The sequence below is a fragment of the Hippopotamus amphibius genome, chromosome 6 (genome assembly GCF_030028045.1).
Source record: "Hippopotamus amphibius kiboko isolate mHipAmp2 chromosome 6, mHipAmp2.hap2, whole genome shotgun sequence".
Classification (NCBI taxonomy): Eukaryota; Metazoa; Chordata; class Mammalia; order Artiodactyla; family Hippopotamidae; genus Hippopotamus; species Hippopotamus amphibius.
The window spans coordinates 31,280,409-31,303,369 of record NC_080191.1 but is presented as its reverse complement, the minus strand read 5'-3'; the positions used below and the strand labels follow the sequence as shown (position 1 = coordinate 31,303,369).

Below are 22,961 nucleotides of genomic sequence, written 5' to 3'. Positions count from 1 at the left end.
GGGTAACAGGAATAAGGCATTAATATGCTAACTTAAGCCTGAATTCAGCCCCCTTGCTCTTTTGATTTCATATTAATTCTCCCATTTATGCCCCCACACACGTCACTCAGAACATCCTTTAGTGGAGTGGACAACCAGCTGTACGAGGTGGCTGAGGTCTGATCCTTCACAGAGGCAGAGACACAGATTAGGTTTTCTCCTGGGGGTGTTGCCAATCAGGGTTCCGAAGCACAGCTTATCTCATGCAAACTTCCTTTCCCCTAGAGAAACTTTAAAAGAGGCTTTGTTTTTGCCAAGATTTTCTTTGGGTTTTCAGCTTAATTAAGAGTGATCCAAAGGAACCAAAATAAGCGATCTGTGGTCATGTGTGAGTGCTGATGTCCTCCTCTTATTTTGTGAGATTTTTATATTGAGCTGAGAAACTTAGAAAACCCTAATGAAACATTGACTGTGGAAAGGAAAAATAATGTCTAGATGATCTGTGTTTTTTTTTCTCTTCTGTTTCTCAATGGGATTTAATTATTTAAGAAATTTTAGCAATGTATACAAAATTTAAATGATTGGAAGCAAGATTATATCTATACAACATTATCAATAAATTGAATTGTACTAGAAGATGAAAATAGCTCTTCTTATAATATTTTAGAATTTTGTTTGTTCAAGAATATCCATGAAGAGTCCCCTATATGAAAGACACCATGTGATGAGTCAGGATACAAAAATAAAATACTATTGTATAATTCTTAGAGTTCACCCTCTTGTGAGTCAGATTTATGAACAGTTGCTGTATAATTACTTAATTGATAAGATGGAATTATGCACATGATGCAGTTGGCATATGGAATAAGTAGAGGTCAAAGAACACTCTGCCGAGGAAGAGGCATTTGAGCTAGGGCTGCAAGGGTACATGGAACAGAGGAATTGTAGTTGTGGGAAACCTAGGTGAAGGCACAAGCAGGCAGAGATGCAAAGGCATTAGGAGGGCACATGGTATGTTTATGGAACTCCAAGCATTTTGTTGTAACTAGAATGTAAAGTTTTAGGGGAAATTCCTGGTAGATGAGATTGGATTGATAAGCAAATGTCAGATCACTAGAACAATAAAATATTTTTATATTTGATATAGCACCTACCATGTGACAGATTATCATGCTAAGCGGAGAGGGAGATACTTGTATCAGATCAATGGTATGATCAGATTTTCACGTTAGAAAGGCTACTCTGAGACTCAGAGAAAGCTAAATCTAAGTGTTTATGACACTCTTCGGAATATTATTGTAATAATATTTATAATAATGATATGCTAAAGAAGGACATCATAGTCCAAATTTTGAAATGGTCTCTTTCCCCTTTCTCCTTCCCACTCCCTTACTAGGTTAATTTCTCCTCCTTCCACATCCTTAAGCGTCATTTCTACCAACAGACCTTTCCCAAGAACACAGACTAGATTGTTTCATTTTATACATTGATATGCCACCCTGAATATTTTCTTCACAGCAATTATTCTCACTGCAATTAACTACTTTGTAATTATTTGTTTAGCGTCCATCATCCATTAGCTTGTTGACATCATGATGACAGAGATGAAGTCTGTCTTGCCTAGCCAAGTCTTCAGCATATAGCCGGTGCTCTTTCTATATTTTCATGTAAATAAATGATGGGTAGGAAATGTAATATTGAATAGAAGAAGGTGGGTAAGAGGAATATTTTTCCCTTCTGAAATTTTATCAGATATAACCCCAAATTTTTACACATTTTTTTTTACAATTATGTCTTCTTTTATAGACCTTGAACATGTGCTTACTTAAATCTGTACTTATAAACATAGTATAAATACAAGCTTCAAATTATGGCTAAAACTGTATTCATATACAGTCAGTAGCTGCACATGAACTTTACTGGGTGATGAATTCAGATCTGCCGAGTTGAACTTTCTTGGTGAAAAGGTGGAAACCTTTTATATGCAGGATCCATTCTTTTAGCCAGTGTTGCAGTAGGACTGACCACTTAATTGTTGGAGTCCCTACTGGTGGAACTCTCAGTGCTCTGGGCGGGATCACAGAGGTGGCAGTGCTGGCTGATGGAAGCTCTCCTGTGGTGTGGTTTAGGCATTGTTCTCGATTATGAGGCCTCTGACCCTGGCTTTCTGGTCCTGCAGGAGATTCCATGAGCTGTCTAAAAGTCTTCAGTAACTCCCCTTTTCTATTGAAACTAGATTGTTTGCAGCTAAGAATCTTGTAATATTGGAGTCTTGGTTCTTGAAAGTAATTTTGTTTTATCATTTGGCTGCTGTATTAAGGACACAGGGTTTGAGGACAAACTGTCTGTTTTCACATGCTGGCTGTGTTAATTTGGATAAGATACTTTTCCCCTCCCCTTGGTTTCTTAAACACTACCAGTATTTTTATTATTATAATGATGATTATTAAATAAAAAGGTGCTGGCACCTAAGAAGCTGTCCACCAGAGTTGCTGTCTTTGTCATCATCACCATGATCAGTCATGTTTGTTGAGTGCCAACTTTTTTTTTTTTACGGGGGTGTAGTTACTTTACAATGTTGTTACATTTCTGCTATACAGCAAAGTGAATCAGCACTATATGTATACATATATCCCCTCTAAGAGGAATATTTAAAAGAGAAGATTGAAAAAGCTAGCCAAATGAACAGAAATGAAAAATAAAAGGTGATTCGTGGATGAGTCCCAAATTTCTAGCTTGGATAATTGGAGGTGCCATTAATATGAGTTATGAGTAAATTTTGGGGGAGGATTATAACTTAAATTTGAGCCCTACTATATAAATTAATTGAATAGTAGCTCATTTTGAATTCAATTTTGATTTCTTTGAAAGGGTTTAGAGTCATCCTAGTCTTATCCCAGCATATTTTCAAAAACTTTTAGTATGGAAATTTTCTGTAGAAGATTAACATACACTATCCAGGTTGAGTGTTCTTTGCTTCAGGTTCGGAAGATTGTCTCTGTATTTTTATCTTCATATTTATGGTTCCCGTACTGAGCTGAACTTCTTTGGCATACAGCATGATACATTATGAAAAATTTTCCAATTCATTAAATTGAATTTAAAGATTTGGAAAAGCTGAGGGGTATTCTTTGCAATCAGACCTGATTTTGTTATGGGTTTACCTTTCATTATGAAACAAATGTAGAAATTTAAAATATCTGTAATTATCATAACATTTAAACCTGTGTAAAACCTCATGCTGGTTAAAGAAGGATTTCCAAAGGCAGTAGATAAGTTTTTGACATCAAAGACTGCCATGTAATCATCTCATCTTTTATTCTCTTTATTTAAATGAAAAATATTGTCTGTTTCTTTTCAGTTACACACAGAGAGAAAGAAAAAGACAAAGAAAAAGTGAAAGTAAAAGAAAAAGAAAAACCTGAAAAAAAAGGTATGGAGTTATTGCCGTTTTTACATGTTGGTCTCTCATTGTTTGACCTTTTTTTCTTTATGTTAGATTTTAGATGACCATGAATTTATTTTTTTTAATTATATTTTGATAATTTTCCTTAGAATTGAATGTGAAAAGAACAATTTCTGGGTTGAAGGAAATAAAATACTTTAGACTCTCTTGAACTCTTACCAATTTACTTTCCAGAAATGAATAAATTTTTCCCCCAGCAGTTCTGAGACTGCTTTAGCCAACAATGAGAATATTATTTCAGAAAATAATTACCAATTTGATAGGTAAGAAAGTGTACTTCATCACTTTAACTTGCATTCTGTGATTATATATTAGACTGGATTTTTTAATTTTTCATCTTTTTCGCTTTCATTTGTTTAGAATAGGAAATGCACACTCATTGTTTAACACGTAAAGATATCTTATGAAAAGCTTTCTCCTGCCTTGCCCCTGCCCTCTGAGCCCATGCCTCATCTACCCACACATACACACAGTAAACCACTTTTGTGAGCTCTATGTGCGTCTTTTCAGAAATTCATTATGCATTTATAAGACAACGTATATTATTGTCTCTCCCTATTTTTACACAAAATTTAGCATATCCTATATTCTGGCTTTATAATTTAACAATATATCTTAGAGATTATTCCATATCAGTAAATAGATATTTTCCTCATTCTTTTTGAAAAGCGGTGTAGTATTTAAATGGAGATATTTTCTTCCACGGAATCTTTTAACTGCTTGTTATTTGTAGATTGAAGGATTTAAATGTGATTTTTAGTGATACACATTTCTTGTGTAACTCTTCACACCCACTGTCCATTTCTCCTGATGACATATGTATGTGTCATTTGAGTATACCTCACTGGTCTATTACATTTACAAATATATTTCTCAGTTTTGTACTTAATGTAAAGGTTTCTGTCTGTGTGAATAGACGTGTGAGTGCATATGTGTGATACGCATGTGTGTGTTTAGATTCTTAAATTTTTATGTGGCTAGATATGTTGATATTTTCTTTTGGTATTTCTGCTCTTGAGTCTTCCTCAAGTTTAAAAAATTAGGTTCATATTTCACATTTAACTTTAATTCATCAAAAATCCATTTTAACACATGATGTAAAATAAAATTCTAATTTAATTTTTTTTGCTTTTGCTTTAGAATGGATCATGTCTAGGATATTTAGGCTAAATTTCAGCTGATTTATGTATCCATAATACACGTAGGCTACTGAGCAACTTTGTTCTGTGAAACATTCCACTTACCTAGAATGTTTTACAATGCTTGGAATCAGATCAGTTGAAAGATGCTTCATTCTTCTTTATTCTAGACTCACATTTGAAAATTTGAATTAAATAGTTGTTTTTTAATTAATGTTTATTTTGTGATAATATCCATGAATTTCAATACAGCCATATTCTTTTTTCTAGAAACATGTGTCCATTTCCTACCTCTTATTGACACAGAATTATTGGCATCAGGTTCTGTGTACTCTGACTAAATCAAATAATCTGATCTTGTGATTTCTTTCCATATTTAAAATGGCTAAATACTTTTCATTGAAAAGTAATTCACAATTTGTTGCACCTAAATTATTGAGGGAAATTTGTCAAAATTGAAAAATGGAACACTGTATCTTTTTATTTACTGTATACCAGTTAAAGGAATTATTATACTGTAGCCCAATGACCTTGAGTGAATTGTGCCCTCCTTCAGCTAACATTGTCCAAGCTCTTGCCCATAATCCCATGTATTAGTGGAGATGACTGTGGGGCAGGCTGAGAGGTGGAAAGGCTGAAACCCTGGAGCGGAAGGCACCTGCTCTCTCTTGGTAACTGCAGGTGCCCTGATCTCATGGACTTAACTGGACATTGTGCTCTAAGCTTTCTATGAGGCTTGCATCATCTCTCCAAAATTCTGGGAAACCATTCACAGACTATATTTTTAAAGAATAATTATTTAAATACATATTTTAAGCACATCTTTTTCCTTTTATAATACAAGTAAAACTGATGGACATTAATAGTCTCTAACAACAGTTAGAGAAATGAAAATAATTAGGGCTCCAATTTTTTTACTCTAATAATTTGGCTCCTTCCTTAACTCAACTGTTTTAATTAAAATCTCTTATTTAATCATTTAGCTTTCTACAATTTCTTTAACTCTATTATTCTCTAATAAATAGTATATAAATGTTGAAATATGTGTGGTGATTGGGGAAACTACTAAACTGCACAGTTTAATACATTTGAAATATAAGAATAACCTGCACATGCTGTTGTACTTCTCAGAACTCCTTTACCTAAACCATTGAGACACAAGAATTTACTAGCCTATGTAAGTAAAATAGACGTTGATAAAATAAATTCATATTGTTCTATTAATCTATTATGTAGACAACTAGCATGTATAATGCTTCAGGAGTCATGTAAAATACTCTTTAATTAAGATGCTGCACTCAATTGGTAATCTTTGATGGTTACCTTATATCCCATTGGTGGTTCTCAACCATGGGTGCTTCCCTTAGGAAGTATTTGGAAAAATTTGGTTGTTAAAATGTCATTGGAGTAGAGGGCATTTGGTAAGTGGGGACCACGGAAGCTAAGCAATTTTCAGTGCATAAGACAATCCCTTGTACTGAGAAATTGTTCCTCCCTAAAAGTCAATTGTGTCCTTGTTGAGACACACTGTTCTTAAAGCTCTAGTCCTGATTTAATTATTTCTTTTACTTGTAAAGACAGTGCTTCCTCCTGATAAAATGATGCATCTTTTGAAAAATTTTTATAAAATTACTTTCTCAGTTTGTCTTTCCTGAAAACTATTATTCTAAAATTCTATTTAGAATGATAACTTTAAATAGCAGGGTGAGACTAGCTTTCAAAATGCTTTCTAATTCTTACTGCCAAGTCTTTTAAATAGTTTTATACAGTTTTTATTAAATTGGTAATTTTTTATTCTGGAGTTAGACTTATTAATGTCATCAGTCTTCAAACTAGCTTATGATTTTGGTGGCTTTAATACTGAGGTAAAGAAAAAGCTTAGTCTTGAAATCTAATAAAAGTGTGTACTAATATAAAATTTTCTGTTTAAGCAACTCACAAGGAAAAAATTGAGAAAAAAGAAAAACCAGAAACAAAGACAGTGGCAAAAGGTAAATTATACTTTTTGCTTTAAAAGATAACATTTTCAGTAACAGGTAGTTGGATGATTGTAAACATTTAGCATTTCCTTTACATAAAATTTAATTTGGCCTTACATTTAAAATTTAATATCTGAAAGAATAATACAACTGAATACTTAAAATAATAGAGCATCTCCAAATGTGAGAAGAAAATGAAGAGCCTTCCCATATGTGAGAGGCAGAATTTTGGCCCCCATGACCTTCACCCCTTGGTGTCATCCCCTTGGCTAGGTTACATTACGTGGCAAAAGGAGTTTGCAGAAGTAGTTAAGGTGGATCTAAAGTACGGACATTATCCTGCATTATCCAGGTGGGCTCAGTGTAATCTTGCTAACCTTTAAAAGCATAGAAATATGGCAGAAGGGAAAGACTGGAACTGTGAGAAGGACTTGCCCCCCACTACTGGCTTGAAAACTGAGGGAAGTACATGGAAGGTGTGAGAAGGGAATGAATTCTGCCTACATGTTGAATAAGTGTGGAAGCCAACTCTTCCCCAGAGCATCCAGTAAGAAATGGAGCCCTGTTGACAATTTGATTTTAGCATTGTGGACCCTAAGCAGAAAACCTGTTTGAGCCACATTATGGCAAGACTTTTGAACCACAGAAACCAGAATTTGTTTTCAATGAAAGAACAAGAAAAAAACTCTAAAAAAAACAACAAATGAATCGGAGATAAATAGTACCAGATAAAGATTTCAAAGCATTAGTAATAAGAATGCTGACTGAATTGTGAAAAGAATAGATGGACACCACGATAATTTTAACAGAGGAACTAGAAAATATAAAAAAAGAACCAGTCAGTACTGAAGAATACAATAGCTGAAATGAAAAACACACTAGAAGGAATCAACAGCTGACTAGGTGATACTGAAGAATGTGTAAGTGATCTGGAAAATAAAATTATGGAAATTACCCAATCAGAACAGCAAAAAGAAAAACAATTTTAAAAAATGAAAATAGTTTAAGGGACCTCTCAGACAACATCAAGCATACAAACATGCATATCATAGAGGTCTGAGAAGAAGAGAGAAAAGGGTTGAAAATTTTAAGGACATTATGGCTGAAAACTTCCTGAACCTGAAGAAAGAAACAGATATCCAGTTACAGGAAGCACAGAGGGTCCCAAGCAAGATGAACCCAAACAGACCCACACCAAGACATATCATAATTAAAATGGAAAATGTTAAAGACAAGAGAGAGTTCTAAAAGCAGTAAGAAAAAAACAAAGAGTCATGTACAAGGAAATCCCCATAAAGCTACCATTCATATTCTTAATTTGATATTATTACATGTATTTGGGGGAAGGGAATTGTGAATGTAAACTATTCAGTCTGCAAATCTTTCAATTACTTTAAAAAAGCAATAATAATATAGTATACATTTGTGGAAAGATGCTGCATGTTGGGCATTATTTATTCTATGGAGTCACACATAATCACTAGACTTCATAGTAGGTCTGCTATAGTGTTGGACCCTCTCATTCAATTTGCCCATGTAATGGGTAGCTTTATTATCACTCATGTTGAAGAATTTGATGAAAATATTATAATCAAATTTCTTGACTTCAGTACACAAGCAATAATTTGAGACTAAGACAAGATGATATTATGAAAGTCCTGCAAAGAGAAGAATGAAAATGGTAATGCTTGATGCTTGTGAAAGCAAAATCCTCTGTGGTACTGCATTTAATTGAATGGACTAATGCCTCCCAAAGCACTGTTTCTCAGAAACTGTGCAGGGAAATCTTAATGCTGTGTTAGGGGTAGGGGATATGTCTATCAAATAAATTTGGAAACACTAGGCTAAACTGGTTTCTCCACTATGGCATTTCTCAAAGCTAAAGTGTTTTAAGAATCTTCAAGGAGGGAGATAATGCTACCCATTGTTTCCGAACGTTACTGACCATAAAACTCTAAAAGAAGAATCAGCTAATTACTCCACAAACTTCCAACATCTTTGTGGCTTCTGTGACTACGATCAACTAGGGATTTTCTTCTACTCCCTTTAAGACTTGTAAGTCTCCTTTACTGCTTTCTGCTCCTTCCTACAGCAGATGCATACCTTTCTATGACTGAAACCATCAGCTCTGTGCAAATGACTTTAAATCAACATCATTCCAGGACCCCACACCAAAATATGTATTAGTTTTGCCTGGAGAGAAAGTTCCTCTGAGGTGGCCAACAGCACCTCAGAATCACACAATTCACATATGTTCACCTAACAAACCCTTCCAGAGAGCCCATCATGGCCTGGGCTCAGAGCCAGCTGCTAGAGCTCTGGATTTTTCTGCAGAAACTTTGCAGGGCAGAAGAAAATGGCCTGATATGTTTGAAGTGCTGAAAGCAAAGAACCTACAACCTGAGATATTCTATCCAGCAAGATTATCATTTAGAATTGAAAGAAGATAAAGCACTTCTCAGGAAAGCAAAACCTAAAACAGTTCATCAAGACTAAACAGTTTCTTGAATAACTTTTAAGATATCTCAGTTATAGAACAAAATGCTCATATCCTTTTAAAAGGCCTCTTTTATTGGGCTCTTTGGTGTGGACATGCCTTTTCACTGAATATGCCTAATATACTTCCCCTGCACAATCCAAATGCCTCCTTGTTGATATACTCAGTTCCTGACTGCCTAAAAAATAGTGTTTTCATGTACAAATTAAGAACGAGCCCAACTTTCAGGTTAGCTACATTTTTTTGTACCCTAACGTGCCACTTTATAAACTATGTAAAAATTAAAAAATAGTCAAAAATATTTATGTTAGCAACAGTTTCATTTTTCTTTCTTTTAAAATTGTTCTGAACAACCAATGAAAGATGAAATGCTGCATCAGTAAAAAAGTATATATATATATTTTTATTTTTAAAATATATCTATAATAAATATATATACAATAAATAAATATATAATAAATACATATTTACATAAAAATAGATATAATATGTAATTCAACTTTTCTTTAACTCCATACAGAGGAGAAGAAAGCTAAGACTAGAGAAAAGACTGAAGAAAAGATTAAAAAGGAAGTGAAAGGTGCGAAACAGGAGAAGGTGAAGCAAACAGCTGCAAAAGTAAAAGAAGCACAGAAGCCATCACCTAAACCCAAAGAGAAGGATGAGAAAGATGCTGCAGCTGTGTCCAAGCATGAACAGAAAGGTAAACATTCAAAGGAGGTGGCCAGAGGTCTTAAGAGAGTATCGGGCAAGAAGCAGACACAGTGAAATTAAAAATTGAAAGAGACCAAGATCAGATTTCAAATGGAAGTAAAAGACTTGTATAAGTGAATGTAACTGAAAGGAAATACAATGATTTGGGAATTAAATTTTATTTATAGAAATACTAAACTGTGTTCACATATCTAAAGATGCATTTTGAAGCATTTTTTAAAAGAGGATTTGAGTTAGTATCTGAAGTTATTTAAAGGACACATACTCTTTGTCTTTTGTGTATTCTTTGAAGAACAGCAATCCAAGAAAATGACAATAGTTCTCAAGGAATTTATTAAGGGGTGTATGTTCAAATCATATAGAATAAGTATCCTAAAAACTATTCCATACATTCCTGTAGCTCTGCAAGAACACATAATTTAGAATATACATTGAATTATTAGATCCAGTTTGTCCAGTGACTAAATTTATAATCTTAGAAAGCTTTGTATCTTACATATTGTGCTGCTTTTCAATGAGTGATGTCAAACTTACATCTGTACTTCACAGAAATAGAGCATTTAAATGGAGATGGAATGTAAACCTGACATTCTTTAAGGAAAGGTGCTCCTAAACGTAAAAGGGTGGAGGATTTTTTTTTTAAGCTCTTTATTGGAATATAATTGCTTTACACTCGTGTACCAGCTTTTAAGGTACACCAAAGTTAATCAGCTGTATTTATACACATATCCCCATATCCCCTCCCTCCTGTGACTCCCTCCTGCTCTCCCTCCTGCTCTTCCTGTCCTGGCCCTCTAAGGCAGCACCCATCATCATGTTGATCTCTCTTTGTTATACAGCAGCTTCCCACTGGCTATCTATTTTACAGTTGGTAGTGTAAATATGTCTATGCTACTCTCTCACTTCGTCCCCCGCTTCCCCTTTGCCCCCACTTCCCCTTCACCCCACACACCCCCCAACCCCATGTCCTCCAGTCCATTCTCTGCATCTGCATCCTTATTCTTGCCCTGTCACTGGGTTCATCAGTATCATTTTTTTTTTTTAATTCCGTATATATGAGTTAGCATACCGTATTTGTTTTTCTCTTTCTGGTTTACTTCAATAAATGCTGGAGATGGTGTTGAGGAAAGGGAACTCTCCTGCACTGTTGGTGGGAATGTAAGCTGGTACAGCCACTATGGAAAACAGTATGGAGGTTCCTTAAAAAACTAAAAATAGAACTACCATATGATCCGTAATCCCACTACTGGGCATATACCCAGAGAAAACCATAATCCAAAAAGAAACATGTACCATAATGTTCATTGCAGCACTATTTACAATAGCCAGGACATGGAAGCAACCTAAATGCCCATCAACAGATGAATGGGTAAAGAAGAAGTGGCATATATATACAATGGAATATTACTCAGCCATAAAAAGGAATGAAATGAAACTATATGTAACGACGTGGATAGACCTAGAGTCTGTCATACAGAAGGGTAGAGTTTTAAGAAGTCATCTGAGGGCCTTATTGTCCCATACCTCCAGCCCTTGTTGAATCTTTCCTTCCCTAAAATCCACTTCTAGCTCCAGGTTGCTACACAGTCCTGAGCTTCCCCACAAAGAATGTGGAATCTGCTCTGTATGGACTATTCCTTTAAATCTTTTTTAGGAGTATTGCAAAATAAAATTTTTCCTTATTCTGATAGTTTTAATAATTTTATTTGAGGACTAAAATTAAATGGTTTCTATGAGATTTACGTGAAAAAAGTTAAAAACATTGTTACTGGGTAAGCTATTTGGACAGTGAAACTGAAAATTTTCCCCTCTGTAAGGTACAAGATATGAAATTTGCAAACCACGCTTTTTTTTTGTTTTAGATTCTACATACAAGTGAAATCATATGTATTTGTTTTTGCAATCCACTCTTATATTTTATCTTTGAATTACTTTTTCCCCTGAATTCACAAATAGTACTTGGAAGCATTTATCTATATGAGGCAAAAGGTATATTTTTTGGAATATGTATTTTAAAAAGGAAAAGAAGGAAAGGAAAAAGAAAGGAAAAAATTTTCTTTTAGTAATTCACAAAAAATTTAAGTAATTTTCTCTTATTTCAAAGTAATTTTTAAAGATATGAGTGGAATTAAATCTTTGGAGCCCAAAAACCCTTCTTCAATTTTAAAGATTATTTTGCCTTGAATCAATTAAAAATATTATCATCTCTAATAAAGCTGTATGTTACTTATGCAATATTTTGGCTAGGATAAAATATAGTAAATAAAGAGAAAATATTTTTAATGGACTATTTTATTGTGATAGAAGACAGGAAAATGAATTTTCCACTCACTGATATACTTATTTAAAATTGTCAATATTTTAATATCCTTTGCATTTTAGATTGCCTTTTAAAAGAGAAAATGATCACACACAAAAAGAAAATAATCACATGAAACCAGATTAAACGTACGAAGCACATTTTTATTTTTTGTCCATACGTACAATACGTAAAAATTCATTCCAGTTATACATGGGAGTACCAAAATAGTTATCTAGTAACTAGGACTATGGATACACTTTTCATTTTTAGTATCTTAGTTATTTGAGGGCCATATTTTAGTCTACATCACTAAAATATTTCCAAATATATCTATTTTCTGGGTCACATATACTGTATTTTATTCCTATCAGTAATCAGAATTATTGAAGGTAGCATTATATTACCTTTCCATTTTCAATCTACTGTTTTCATTTTCAAATCAAGAGCTATTTATCTATTAAAAGGACATTCAGATAGTACTTAGAGTTAAAAATAAAAGCACAAATGTGATTTTATCAGCTAAACAAATGCATTTGCTAAATTAAGGCTCTCTATTGAGAAGAGCTTCCATCAATTAGATAAATGTATTATTTATCTAATAGCTAATCATACACATAAATGTCATTTAAAAAAATTAAGCAATGATTTAAGAGCATTTGTTTATAAAAAACCTAGTCACATTAAAGTTTTAACTCAAACATGATAAAGACATAGTGCTTTCTAAATAATCTATTTGTGAGGTGGCTTTGATTTTGAGACTCTCGTATTGACGATTTAGTAAAATTGTCGAATTAGTTCTCTTTAGGCAAGGGATTATTTATTTGCTTAGCTTAAGTTAGACTTAATGAATTTGATTCATTCTTTTTGTATAGATTTCTAGTAGCTCTTTTTAAATAAATAGGTTCTAAAGGTCTTTTATTCACTGGAAACAGATTTTTACATGTAGCACAAACACTTAGCAATTATTATACAGTATACATGCATATATATTCATATATGGTTATTTTTAACATTGTATATATGAACACTGTATTTCTACTAAAGCATCAGGAATAAGATTCATATATATGTACATGCCTACTGTAAACTTAAACACGCTCATATATTATATAATCTGGCTTTTATGGACCAAACTTAATCTGTTTAAAGTAGGGTAAGAAGGGTCAGCATGCTTAAGCTTTGCTGTCTGATTTTCTGATGGTTTATGGCAAATTCATGAAGAAAGAAAAATCAAACCGCCTGACTGCTATGCTCATTCTTTCTTTTCTTCCTTCTTATTTTTTTTTAACGACTATTTGTGGCAGGCAAAGAAATTGTAGCTAATTTGAATCTGCCGTAGAGCACCAGACCACATATGCCCCATTCTCATTAGAGGTTTTTTAAAATTTATTTTCTCTTAACATTCTGCACCCTGAATGCATTTTCTCTCAGCTGCTACTCCACAGGGAACACCAGTAAGGCAGCAGCTGAATGACATCCATCACTGCTCCCTGAGGATCAGGAAGGGGAGAAATGGACAGCATGTGGTATTCCTAGAACGATGTTCATTTGGGAAAAAAATACTAAGAGGTGGTGACAAGATATAAAATTACGTTATGTGAATTATTGTCATATAACAATTAAAGAATGGTAGAGCAGTTCAGATTTTCTTTAGGAAAAAATATCCTGTTTTCATTATTTGAGTTGGATTTAAAGAAGCATTTCTGTAAAGTGAATTTTCTAAAATCAGGAAGACTTGGTTTTGCTTTATCCTTAGACAAGTGAAGCAGACACACTGGGGACTGCCCAACATATACCTGCCTAGAATTCTTACACATTGTTAAGGTCAACACACAGGACAGGTGGAAATGGGCATCCTAATTTAAAATATTTAAAGATTCTTTACTTTAGGACTTCCCTAGCAGTCCAGTGGTTAGGACTCTGTGCTTCCACTGCAGGGGGCATGGGTTCCATCCCTGGCAGAGGAACTAAGATCCCACATGTTACCTGATGCCTCCAAAAAAAAAAAAAAAGAAAAGAAAAGAAAAAAGAAAATTCTTAACTTTAAAGATTGTAAAAATACTCTCTTATCTTCCTATTGATATGTTGGTGCCATTGGAATGCAACATCACAGCATCATTTAAATATAATAGAAACTTCCTACGTGGTATAACTCAAATAATTTTCTAGATGAAAAAAATTAACCTTCTTTGCGTTCATAAGAGGTTTTCTTTTCTAAATTGGGAACTTATAGGATTACTGGTGCATTAATTAAATAAATGACTTTTGGATCCAGAAAATATTGGTGTAAGAAAGATAAGCATTTTACTTTGGTAATAATTTAATATATAGCTTCATTACACTGTCAGCATTCAGTCAAAGAAGAATCTCTGAAGCATGAAGATTTTAGTTAATTCAATAAACTATTCCACATGTTATATATATAAACATCCTATCACAACTTGGGGCAGAGCACAATATTTCATTTTGGGGAACTGTCCAAATCCTTCAAATTTCAAGAAGTCCCTGCATTCTAAACTTCTAAGGTACATACTTTCTCCATTGCTGTTGCTGAGGGGTATAGTACCACTAGAAATGATTGTGAAAAGAGAATTCTTGAGCGATTTTAGATCAGTGATTCTGAAAGTGTGGTCTAGTCTGATTCCTCTGGGGAGTTAGTTAAAAATGCATATTCCTAGAGTCCAGACCCAGGGAATTGTAGTTTTGTTGTTGCTGTTGTTTTCCGGAGACAGGGCCAAGAAATCTGCATTGTAACAAATTCCTCACCTTTTTGATATTTAAATTGCCCTTTGAGAACTACTTCTTGAGTTGTAAGCAGGGCACATCTAAAATGATGTCACATTAGCTACTGAAACAGAGGGGAAAGCCTGCCAATTTTAGGAAGTCCTCACTTCCCAATCTCAAGTTTGCCATTTAAGGGAAATGTACTTTTTCATCTTAGAGTCAAATGGCTCCTTCTACAATTTTGCTAAGGAAAAGGGTTGTGCTCAGAAAAGAGAAAATATTTTCTACCTTAATCTTCTCTCCTATATCATAGGATTCCCAGATCATGGGATCAGAAACCCCTGTTTTACTGCCATTACATACAGAAGCAAATAGGTTCTTGGACTGATCTGAGAGCTAATTCCTTCCCACTCCCCACCTCACCTGTGGGAAAGTGTGCCCCTATTCAACAATCAAAATCCATGCAGATTTTTGAAACTTTATGAGTTTTTACATTTTCTGCAATAAGTACATTTATCTTTTTCAAAGACCTTGTAGAGGTCTTTGGATTACTCTAAAAATAGTGTAAATACTCTAAAAACAATGAGGTTTACAAAAATCCTTGTGTCTGTGTTTGTATAGTAACAAGTTTTGTTGTTTCATAGGTTTCATATACATAATTTAAAGCACTTAAGGGTATGTCAGATTATATATATTCAATAAACTCTCTTGGTCCTAAAGCTGCCTTTGGAGTTATTGAATTAATAAGATGCCTATTTAGAAACATTGAAGTGTAAATCATTTTGAACAAGATTCATTTAGTAATCTACAAGCTTTAATTAAAGAATATATGGTAAAGCTTATAGAATGATTCATCAACTGAAATTTGGATTGGAATGGGCTCAGCAGAATCTAAAGTTATGAAAATTAAAGTTCAGTGCAATGTCTTTAATTTAGAAGGAAATGAAAAAACAAAGAACTCCTGAAATCATCTTTGACAAAATCTGCCCCAAAAGCTCAAATCCTACACTTTTTTTTAAAACTTTTTCCATGGACCTTAGACCAATCAAGATCATAAGATGATCTTCTAATGAAGATTACCCAATCAATTAATTACCTTAAGAATGATGTTATTTGGTGCTGTAAGCTGTTCTCCTAGATATACTCTTCTAATTGAAGAGAATCTCTATGTAGAAGACCCCTGACAGGTTGCTAAGGCTACTTACCTTTTCAAGAAACATTCTGCAGCTTCATTTAGACAATCAGGTAAAGGGTTGGGAGTGACTATTTGGTAAAGCATTCCAAGCAGTAAACAGTTTCCTCTTGTGAAACTTGTGTTTCATTATTGGAAGTATGTATACGGACAATGAGAAAAATTGCTTAAATATGACTCATAAATTTGATGAAAAAGGTTTTGATTTTTAAAAACAACCACTATAATATTGCTCTGAACTAGTCTGTTTCAATTTTTAAGGTTATTCTTTTTGTATGGAATAAATGGAAACTTATGTTTATTATATTTCCTACGTGTTCATATATGTGCAAATTATTCCTTCACAGAAAATATTGTAGTAACTAAAATAGAATTATGCGTTTGTTTTGTTAAGCCATATTTCCCTAGAAAAAAAAGAAAAGTGTTGATGACATTTTTTTCATTGCTTTTTTTCTTTCTACTTTTGTCAGATCAGTATGCATTCTGTCGATATATGATTGACATATTTGTCCATGGGGATTTAAAACCAGGTATTCCAAACAATCCTTGTATTTATCTGTTTTAATAGTCTTTGTTTCTAAGATTGTCTGCTTTTTATGTACTTACTAAACCGTTATTTTCATTAAAAAAATTGCATAATGCATGTGTAAATCTAGAACAAAACCAATAAATACCAAAATAATAACTGGCATTAGGGCCTTTAATTTTACTTGCTATGACTGCATGGCCTGTTGCAAATGAAGTCAGTTGAAAGCAAAAGAGTGCTAATATCTTTATATACAAAAAATGCTAATATCTTTAATAATATCTTGGAGTAAAGAGGTGAATCATCTATCTTATTTTATTCTTGGTAAACTTAGAATAAAAGACCTGTGACAAAGAAAGCATTCTTCTTTTTTTAAGTGAACGAAATTCATATTAAAATACATCATATTTCAAATATTTAATCTTTTTTCAAAACTTCTTGATTTTCTCACTTGCATATGATCTTGGGTTAACCACTCCAGAGAACTACTATTGATGGAGATAGTCAACCAATAGTCAACACAATGGGGAAGTATTTTTACTTAAAGGACTTTATCTCTCCTGTCTTTAAATGTTGCCCAGAGTGTAACAGGGGATTCTTTACTAACATCTTAATTAAGAAATAGTAACTTGATTTCTTGTACTCTGCCTTTTTCAGATTTAAAAACTGACAGTACTATGTTCATGTATGGGGAAACATTTCTAGGAAGATGGTATTGTTAAGGAAGGAACTAATTTACATTAGAATAATTGAAGCTGATTGTTTAAAGCAAACTATATTTTGTTTTCTTAACTATTTTTATGGAAATCTTTCTAAATAAAATGTACAATTATAATTCAGGCATATAATGCCAAATGGGCATGTTATATCTAAAATATATACATGACACATCTAGATCCTAGAAAATTAGAAGGTCATGAGAACTTTGGTTCTCAGGAAAACTTAGTTAATTTTAGTAACATTTAATTTCCTCCTCCTCCTTTTTTTATTTTCTTATCCTTCTTTTTTAACTTTCTTATTGGGTTAGAAACTGAAATGAGGAGAAAAACACAATTACTCATTTGGTAAAAATGATTAATCTTAACATATGTATATAGTATCATAATAAAATTAGATGGCAGTATTGAGGAAGATAGTCTAATATAGTAAAAAGAGAGGATTTTGGACACAAATACGGATATAATTCTTGACTCCATCCCTTTCTAACATCAGACCCTCAACAAATCATTAAACTCCATCTGATCTTCAGTGTTCTTATGTTTAATATTGGGATCACAGTAACAAACTTAAAAGTTGTTGATAATGCCTCTAGTAAATGCACAACAAAGTGCTATTATAGTTTTATTGTCTAATTCATTTATTTCACCACAGCCTGTCTGGGCAAGCATCCCACATAAAAGGAACATATCAACACTGACAATTACTTGTCTCTATACACCATTAACTCAATTTTAGGTAGCAGGTTCTTACCCATTTTATTCAGCTGTGATTGTTTAAGAAACTTACACTCTACACATATTTTGCTTTTTTAAGAGACCAAATATTGAAGATATCAATTAACTGTTTACTTATATACAAGATGAATCTATATTACTGATGAGCATGAGTTTTTAAATTCCATCATCTGAAGAAAATAGTGTGTTCTTTGTTCCACTTAAATTATTCGTAGTAGCTACTCATGGATTATAAAATATAATTTCTAAGAAAATCACAGGGCACAGATAACCATGCATTATCACAGTCAGTGAAAGATGTTAACCATTTTGTAGTCATAATGCCATTCGTTTCTTTCTGAAAATTCAACAATGAATAAAGGTCAGAAGGAGCAGTAAAACCATCTCTGCATGAGTTAGGGAGAATTTTGCTGTTGTTGGGAAGGAATAAAACTTTCCTTTCCCCTCCTGGGTTCTTCTAGCTGCTATAAGAATTTAATTGACATGAGAGAGCTTAAGAGGAGAAAATCAAATTTAGTTTCATAAGCATAGGAACCCTACATACATGAGAGGGTCGGAGACAGAAAGGTACAGTGCACTATATATTGCTATCCTGAGCTAAGAAATGGGATAGGGGCCCAAGTCTCTCAAGGTCAGGAAGGTAACTCACAGGACAGTTTAAAAAAGAGTACATATTGGGCAATTAGATGTTTGCCCTGCCATATAGATGGAGCCACTTACATAAAATTCTGGTAATAACTTTTTTTTCTGGGAAAAATCCCCTATTTAAGTCCTTGTAGATAGTTAAGGGAGGGGAAGTAGTTTCTCTTGAGGCTGTCAGATCTCTATTGCGCTAGCGCAGAATAATCCCCGTGCCAAAATGGCACATCGTGGGGAGGTTTGTTCTGAACTCCCAGGGTTCCCTCCTTTGGAACTTCCCCAAGAAGTTTCACAGTTCAGAATTTGAGTTGCTAGACTGCTCTATCTTGCTGAACCAGTCTCTTAGTCCTAAGAATAGGTCATCTCAGTTAAACAGTTGTGTCTCATTTCATGAGGCAGTGATACAGGTGGGCTCCCAAAATTAGGCCTATTGTGCTAGCAATCAGATATTTAATAAGAGATATGTGTATGGAAGCAAAAGAAAAATAATGATTAGTGATTGGAGTAGACTATAGATCCAGTTTCTGAATGCAAACAGTTGAGAAAGTTTCTAGCCATCCAACTTGAAGCATCTTCAGATGGAGTGGGGGCAGGCAGTGACAATCTGATAGATTTTTCAGGTTTGCAGTTAGAATATATCTAATGATCTTTCTGATTGGCCATAGCAACAGGCAAAAAGATTGTCTATACATGAGCTGTTAGGGTGATTTCTCTGAAGTTTATATCAAGTCGTCCAACTTTAGCTTGCATGGCTCTAGAAAAATGGCAGTTTTAGTTCTCAGTGATGCCAAGTCAAAAGGCTGGGAGAAAAATTGATAACCTTAGTTTGGAGAATCATAGCCAAGTATTGGTGAAAACTAGAATTCAAGAACAGTCAAGTTTACAGGTAGAAAACAAAACTTTAAAAGACAATGAACAGCAGTAGAATCTAATATTCACAAAAGTATTTTACTGAAACATAATTTTTCTTTCTAAAATCACTCCATATCTATCAAATATCATCAAATTAAGACTAATTTGCAAAATAAGTCTAGTTTCAATAAAACTGGTCTGATTATTTACATAAGTACAGTAAGAATATTGGTTGATCATATAGACACTTTTAAAGTGCTTTGTTGGAACTTTTCATGAGAAATCTCCAGACTGAACTTCTAAAGGCCTCTTGAATCCAGGAAAGTCAAGCCAGTAAACTGTCATCAGACTTTGCCTGAAATCAAATATAGATTTGGGTGAACTCCTCTCTTCTCAAAGTCCCCAAAATATCTTGAGATTTCCTGCACTTGCCAGGAAGTGACCTTCCTTACTCACCTGGTGAGTCTGCTGACAACCCTGTAAGTAAAGCACCAGGCTGTTTTTCCAAGGAGCTTTATTGGTCCCATAAAGTAAACCTTAGTTCCTTAAAGTGGTCCGGTCATATTTGAATCTTTTTACATCTCTCTCAAATATGACATTCCAATCAAAGCCTTTGTAATATAACCAATGTTTTCAATTTTGTCCTGTTATAAAGAGAAAAGATTCTTATTGAACTTATGCAAATAACTATATTGCCATTAAAAAATACTTAAAATACTAAGGGTTTCCAATTTCTGGAGGGATTGGGTGGGGAGAAAAAGATAAATGTTCCCATTCTGTTTACCTGTAAGTCATAGGTAGCTAATTTAAAAAACTCTTTATATCAGGAAAACAAATGATAAAAAAAGTAAAATTTTTAGACAAAATCTCACTGTAATCATATCCATCAGTTCATTCAGTCCTATATCATTAATTCATGTTCTGCTTGAGTCTAGTTGTTCCATTAGTTCTGTCAACCTTGCTTGATGATTGAGGGTGAAAGGGACAGTGATAATTCCAAGAATTTTACAAGGTTTTCACTAAGGCTCAAATGACTTGCCCAGTGAAGTGGGCAAATCACTTGATCACCAGAGACTGTGGAAGGTATACCCCAAGTGGGAAACACATTTTCTAATAGTTTCTTTGTCACTGTGAGGGCATCAGCTTGTATCAAGGGAAGGGTTCAACCCATCCTGAAAACATAATACAATAATGATAATACACTGATAACCCATACTACGTTGCAGTTAAGTGAAGTTCAGCTGCAGATGTTTAAAGGGTCCAAAGGGAGGTCTGAGGCCTCTGACAGGTCAGACACTGCTGGGAGACCATTTTCAAAATTTTACAGAGGTCTTCCCTACCAATGTCTATTTACAATTTGAGTAGTATTAAATGCACTATGGTGGGTGAAGGAATACAGAAACCAAAAAATGGGGTTTTCCATAGAGCCACAAAGAACCAAGTAGCCATCTTGAGTTTCCCATAGCTCTAAATGTTTGTATAATTTACAACTACTGTTTACCGATTTTTATTTCTCTGATTCAGGAGCAACTATTAGCATGTACCAGGACACTGGGATGGCAAAACTCTAGCAAAAAGAGGTCTTTTTCTTTTACGTTAGCATTCGGTGGATTGGCAAATTTATGAATATATTGCATAATTTCTAAAAACATATGCTACGTTATAGTACAATCCTTTGATAAAGCAGAAGACATGTTTACTAGTAAACCCAAACATCTTTAGTTTCTATGTTATGAAAAGACAAAAATAGATAAAACTATGTTTAGTAATTAATGTTTTATCTTATTTGGAAATGATCTAGGTATTCAGTGAATTTCCATTATTTAACTTAATTTAGCAAAACTAAAATTTCAAGTCACCAAAGAGATTTGGGAAACTGTTTTAAGTAGATGTTTCAGAAAACAATCATTATTTAAAAGTTATCTAAAAATTCTTACTCATTTATTTCCATTCAATTCACTTGTTCTTAACAATCATACTTAAGATTACTCATGAAATTTTTGGGAAACATTAAAGCAATTAGCCATCATCTTAAGTTGTTTTTGTTGATATTTGTCTGACAATTTTAGTACAGAGATAACAGGACCTTATTTGACTTTTTGTAAACCCCAATAGAACAAACATATAATACTGTCCTTAATGCTGGTAACTCTAAAGACATGTCTGTATTAATTAAAGGAACAAACTTAAACCAGCTTTTATTTACCAAAAATCATGGTAGCTCTCATGAACCTGAAAAACATTTGGGTTAGTTTCTCTTATATCTTTGAGAGTATACTTAATTTAAATAGTGCTTGTGTGTTTTTAAGCTAGTTATACTGAGCTCTTTTATAGTTAATTTTGGTAATACCACTCAGAGGTAGAAAAATACTGTATCTATAATGTACATACATAAACATATAGATAGACATAAAAGAGAGACCTTATAGTTTTTGTTAAAATATTTTTTGAATCATAATTTTTGGGCAAGGGTGCTTATATAGCAATTTCTATTTTAAAAGCCCTCTTTCGGTTTTTTAAAAATTCAATATTAAGAATTGGAGATGGTCTAGAGAAGAGTTCCTAGAGCGATTACAAGCCATTTTTGAGTTGAACAGGGGAGGTTTTGGGATCTATGAAAAGGAACGGGTGGAATGTGGACTTCCTCTAGAACTGAATTTCCAGTTTTGCAAAGATTTGTAAGATTGTAGGCTAATCAACCATCCAACAACATCATCCTCAATTTGCTTCTTTATATCAGGGAGACTTCTGACTGTGATTGAAATCAAAGAATTTTATTTTCTGCTTGGGCAATTTTGTTGGCATGTCCAATTAATATTGCTTTAAGGGCAGATTTCCATGCTTTCTGTTTTACAAAACTAGGTAGGGGAAACATTCCCCAATGAGAGACAGTGTCCATCCCCACAATACAATCAGGTAAAAGAGATGCAATCATTTTGTATAAAGCCTGTTCAAATATATCAATTCTCCTATAAGTTTTTATCTTAATTCCATTAACTATAATGTTACTAATTATAACCTATATTAAGAGTTCATGAATAAGTTTTGGTTTTACAATATTAGGTGGGGCAAATTTTCCCAGCCAGATATAATATCTATTCCCTTAAAACATTCAAGTAAAGTTGGCATTACTTCTTTACATAAAGCTTGTTTAAACATTCAAATTTTTATAATCTTATCAACTCATATTTCTATATTCTTTCAATCTAATTGTAGCCTGTCAGAGCTTCACTAGTGGGTATTGTTACCAGTTTGTGGGGTTCCCATATCAAGGGGTTCCTGGAAACTTCTATTTCCTATCCCCAGACCATTTTAATCACTCTTCTGCAGAAGCCTTTGGGCCCTCAGTGAGGCGTCAAGCCAAGGAATCCTGGCTCCTTTGTCAATCTTTAGCTTGATTAATTGGCCTGCTGCCCCTAGTGATTGTGGATCAGATTTCTCATAGTAATCTTTGCCTTTCAGCTTTTCAAATATCTCCAAACTGGGATACATAGACGA

At 33.7% G+C, this 22,961-nt stretch overlaps 1 protein-coding gene across 10 annotated transcripts in view; it reads left to right on the top strand.

Moving 5' to 3' along the window:
- Positions 1 to 22,961, top strand: part of TRDN (triadin) — a 376,282-nt gene that overhangs the window by 100,661 nt on the left and 252,660 nt on the right. For 8 of the 10 annotated variants that reach the window (XM_057739759.1, XM_057739760.1, XM_057739758.1 and 5 more), the window contains exons 6-9: positions 3,341 to 3,412; positions 6,516 to 6,575; positions 9,581 to 9,763; positions 16,463 to 16,522. In XM_057739759.1, coding sequence (XP_057595742.1) covers positions 3,341 to 3,412; positions 6,516 to 6,575; positions 9,581 to 9,763; positions 16,463 to 16,522 — 375 coding nt within the window. The remainder of the gene's footprint in view (positions 1 to 3,340; positions 3,413 to 6,515; positions 6,576 to 9,580; positions 9,764 to 16,462; positions 16,523 to 22,961) is intronic. The other 2 variants (XM_057739762.1, XM_057739763.1) reach the window with 2 other exon arrangements.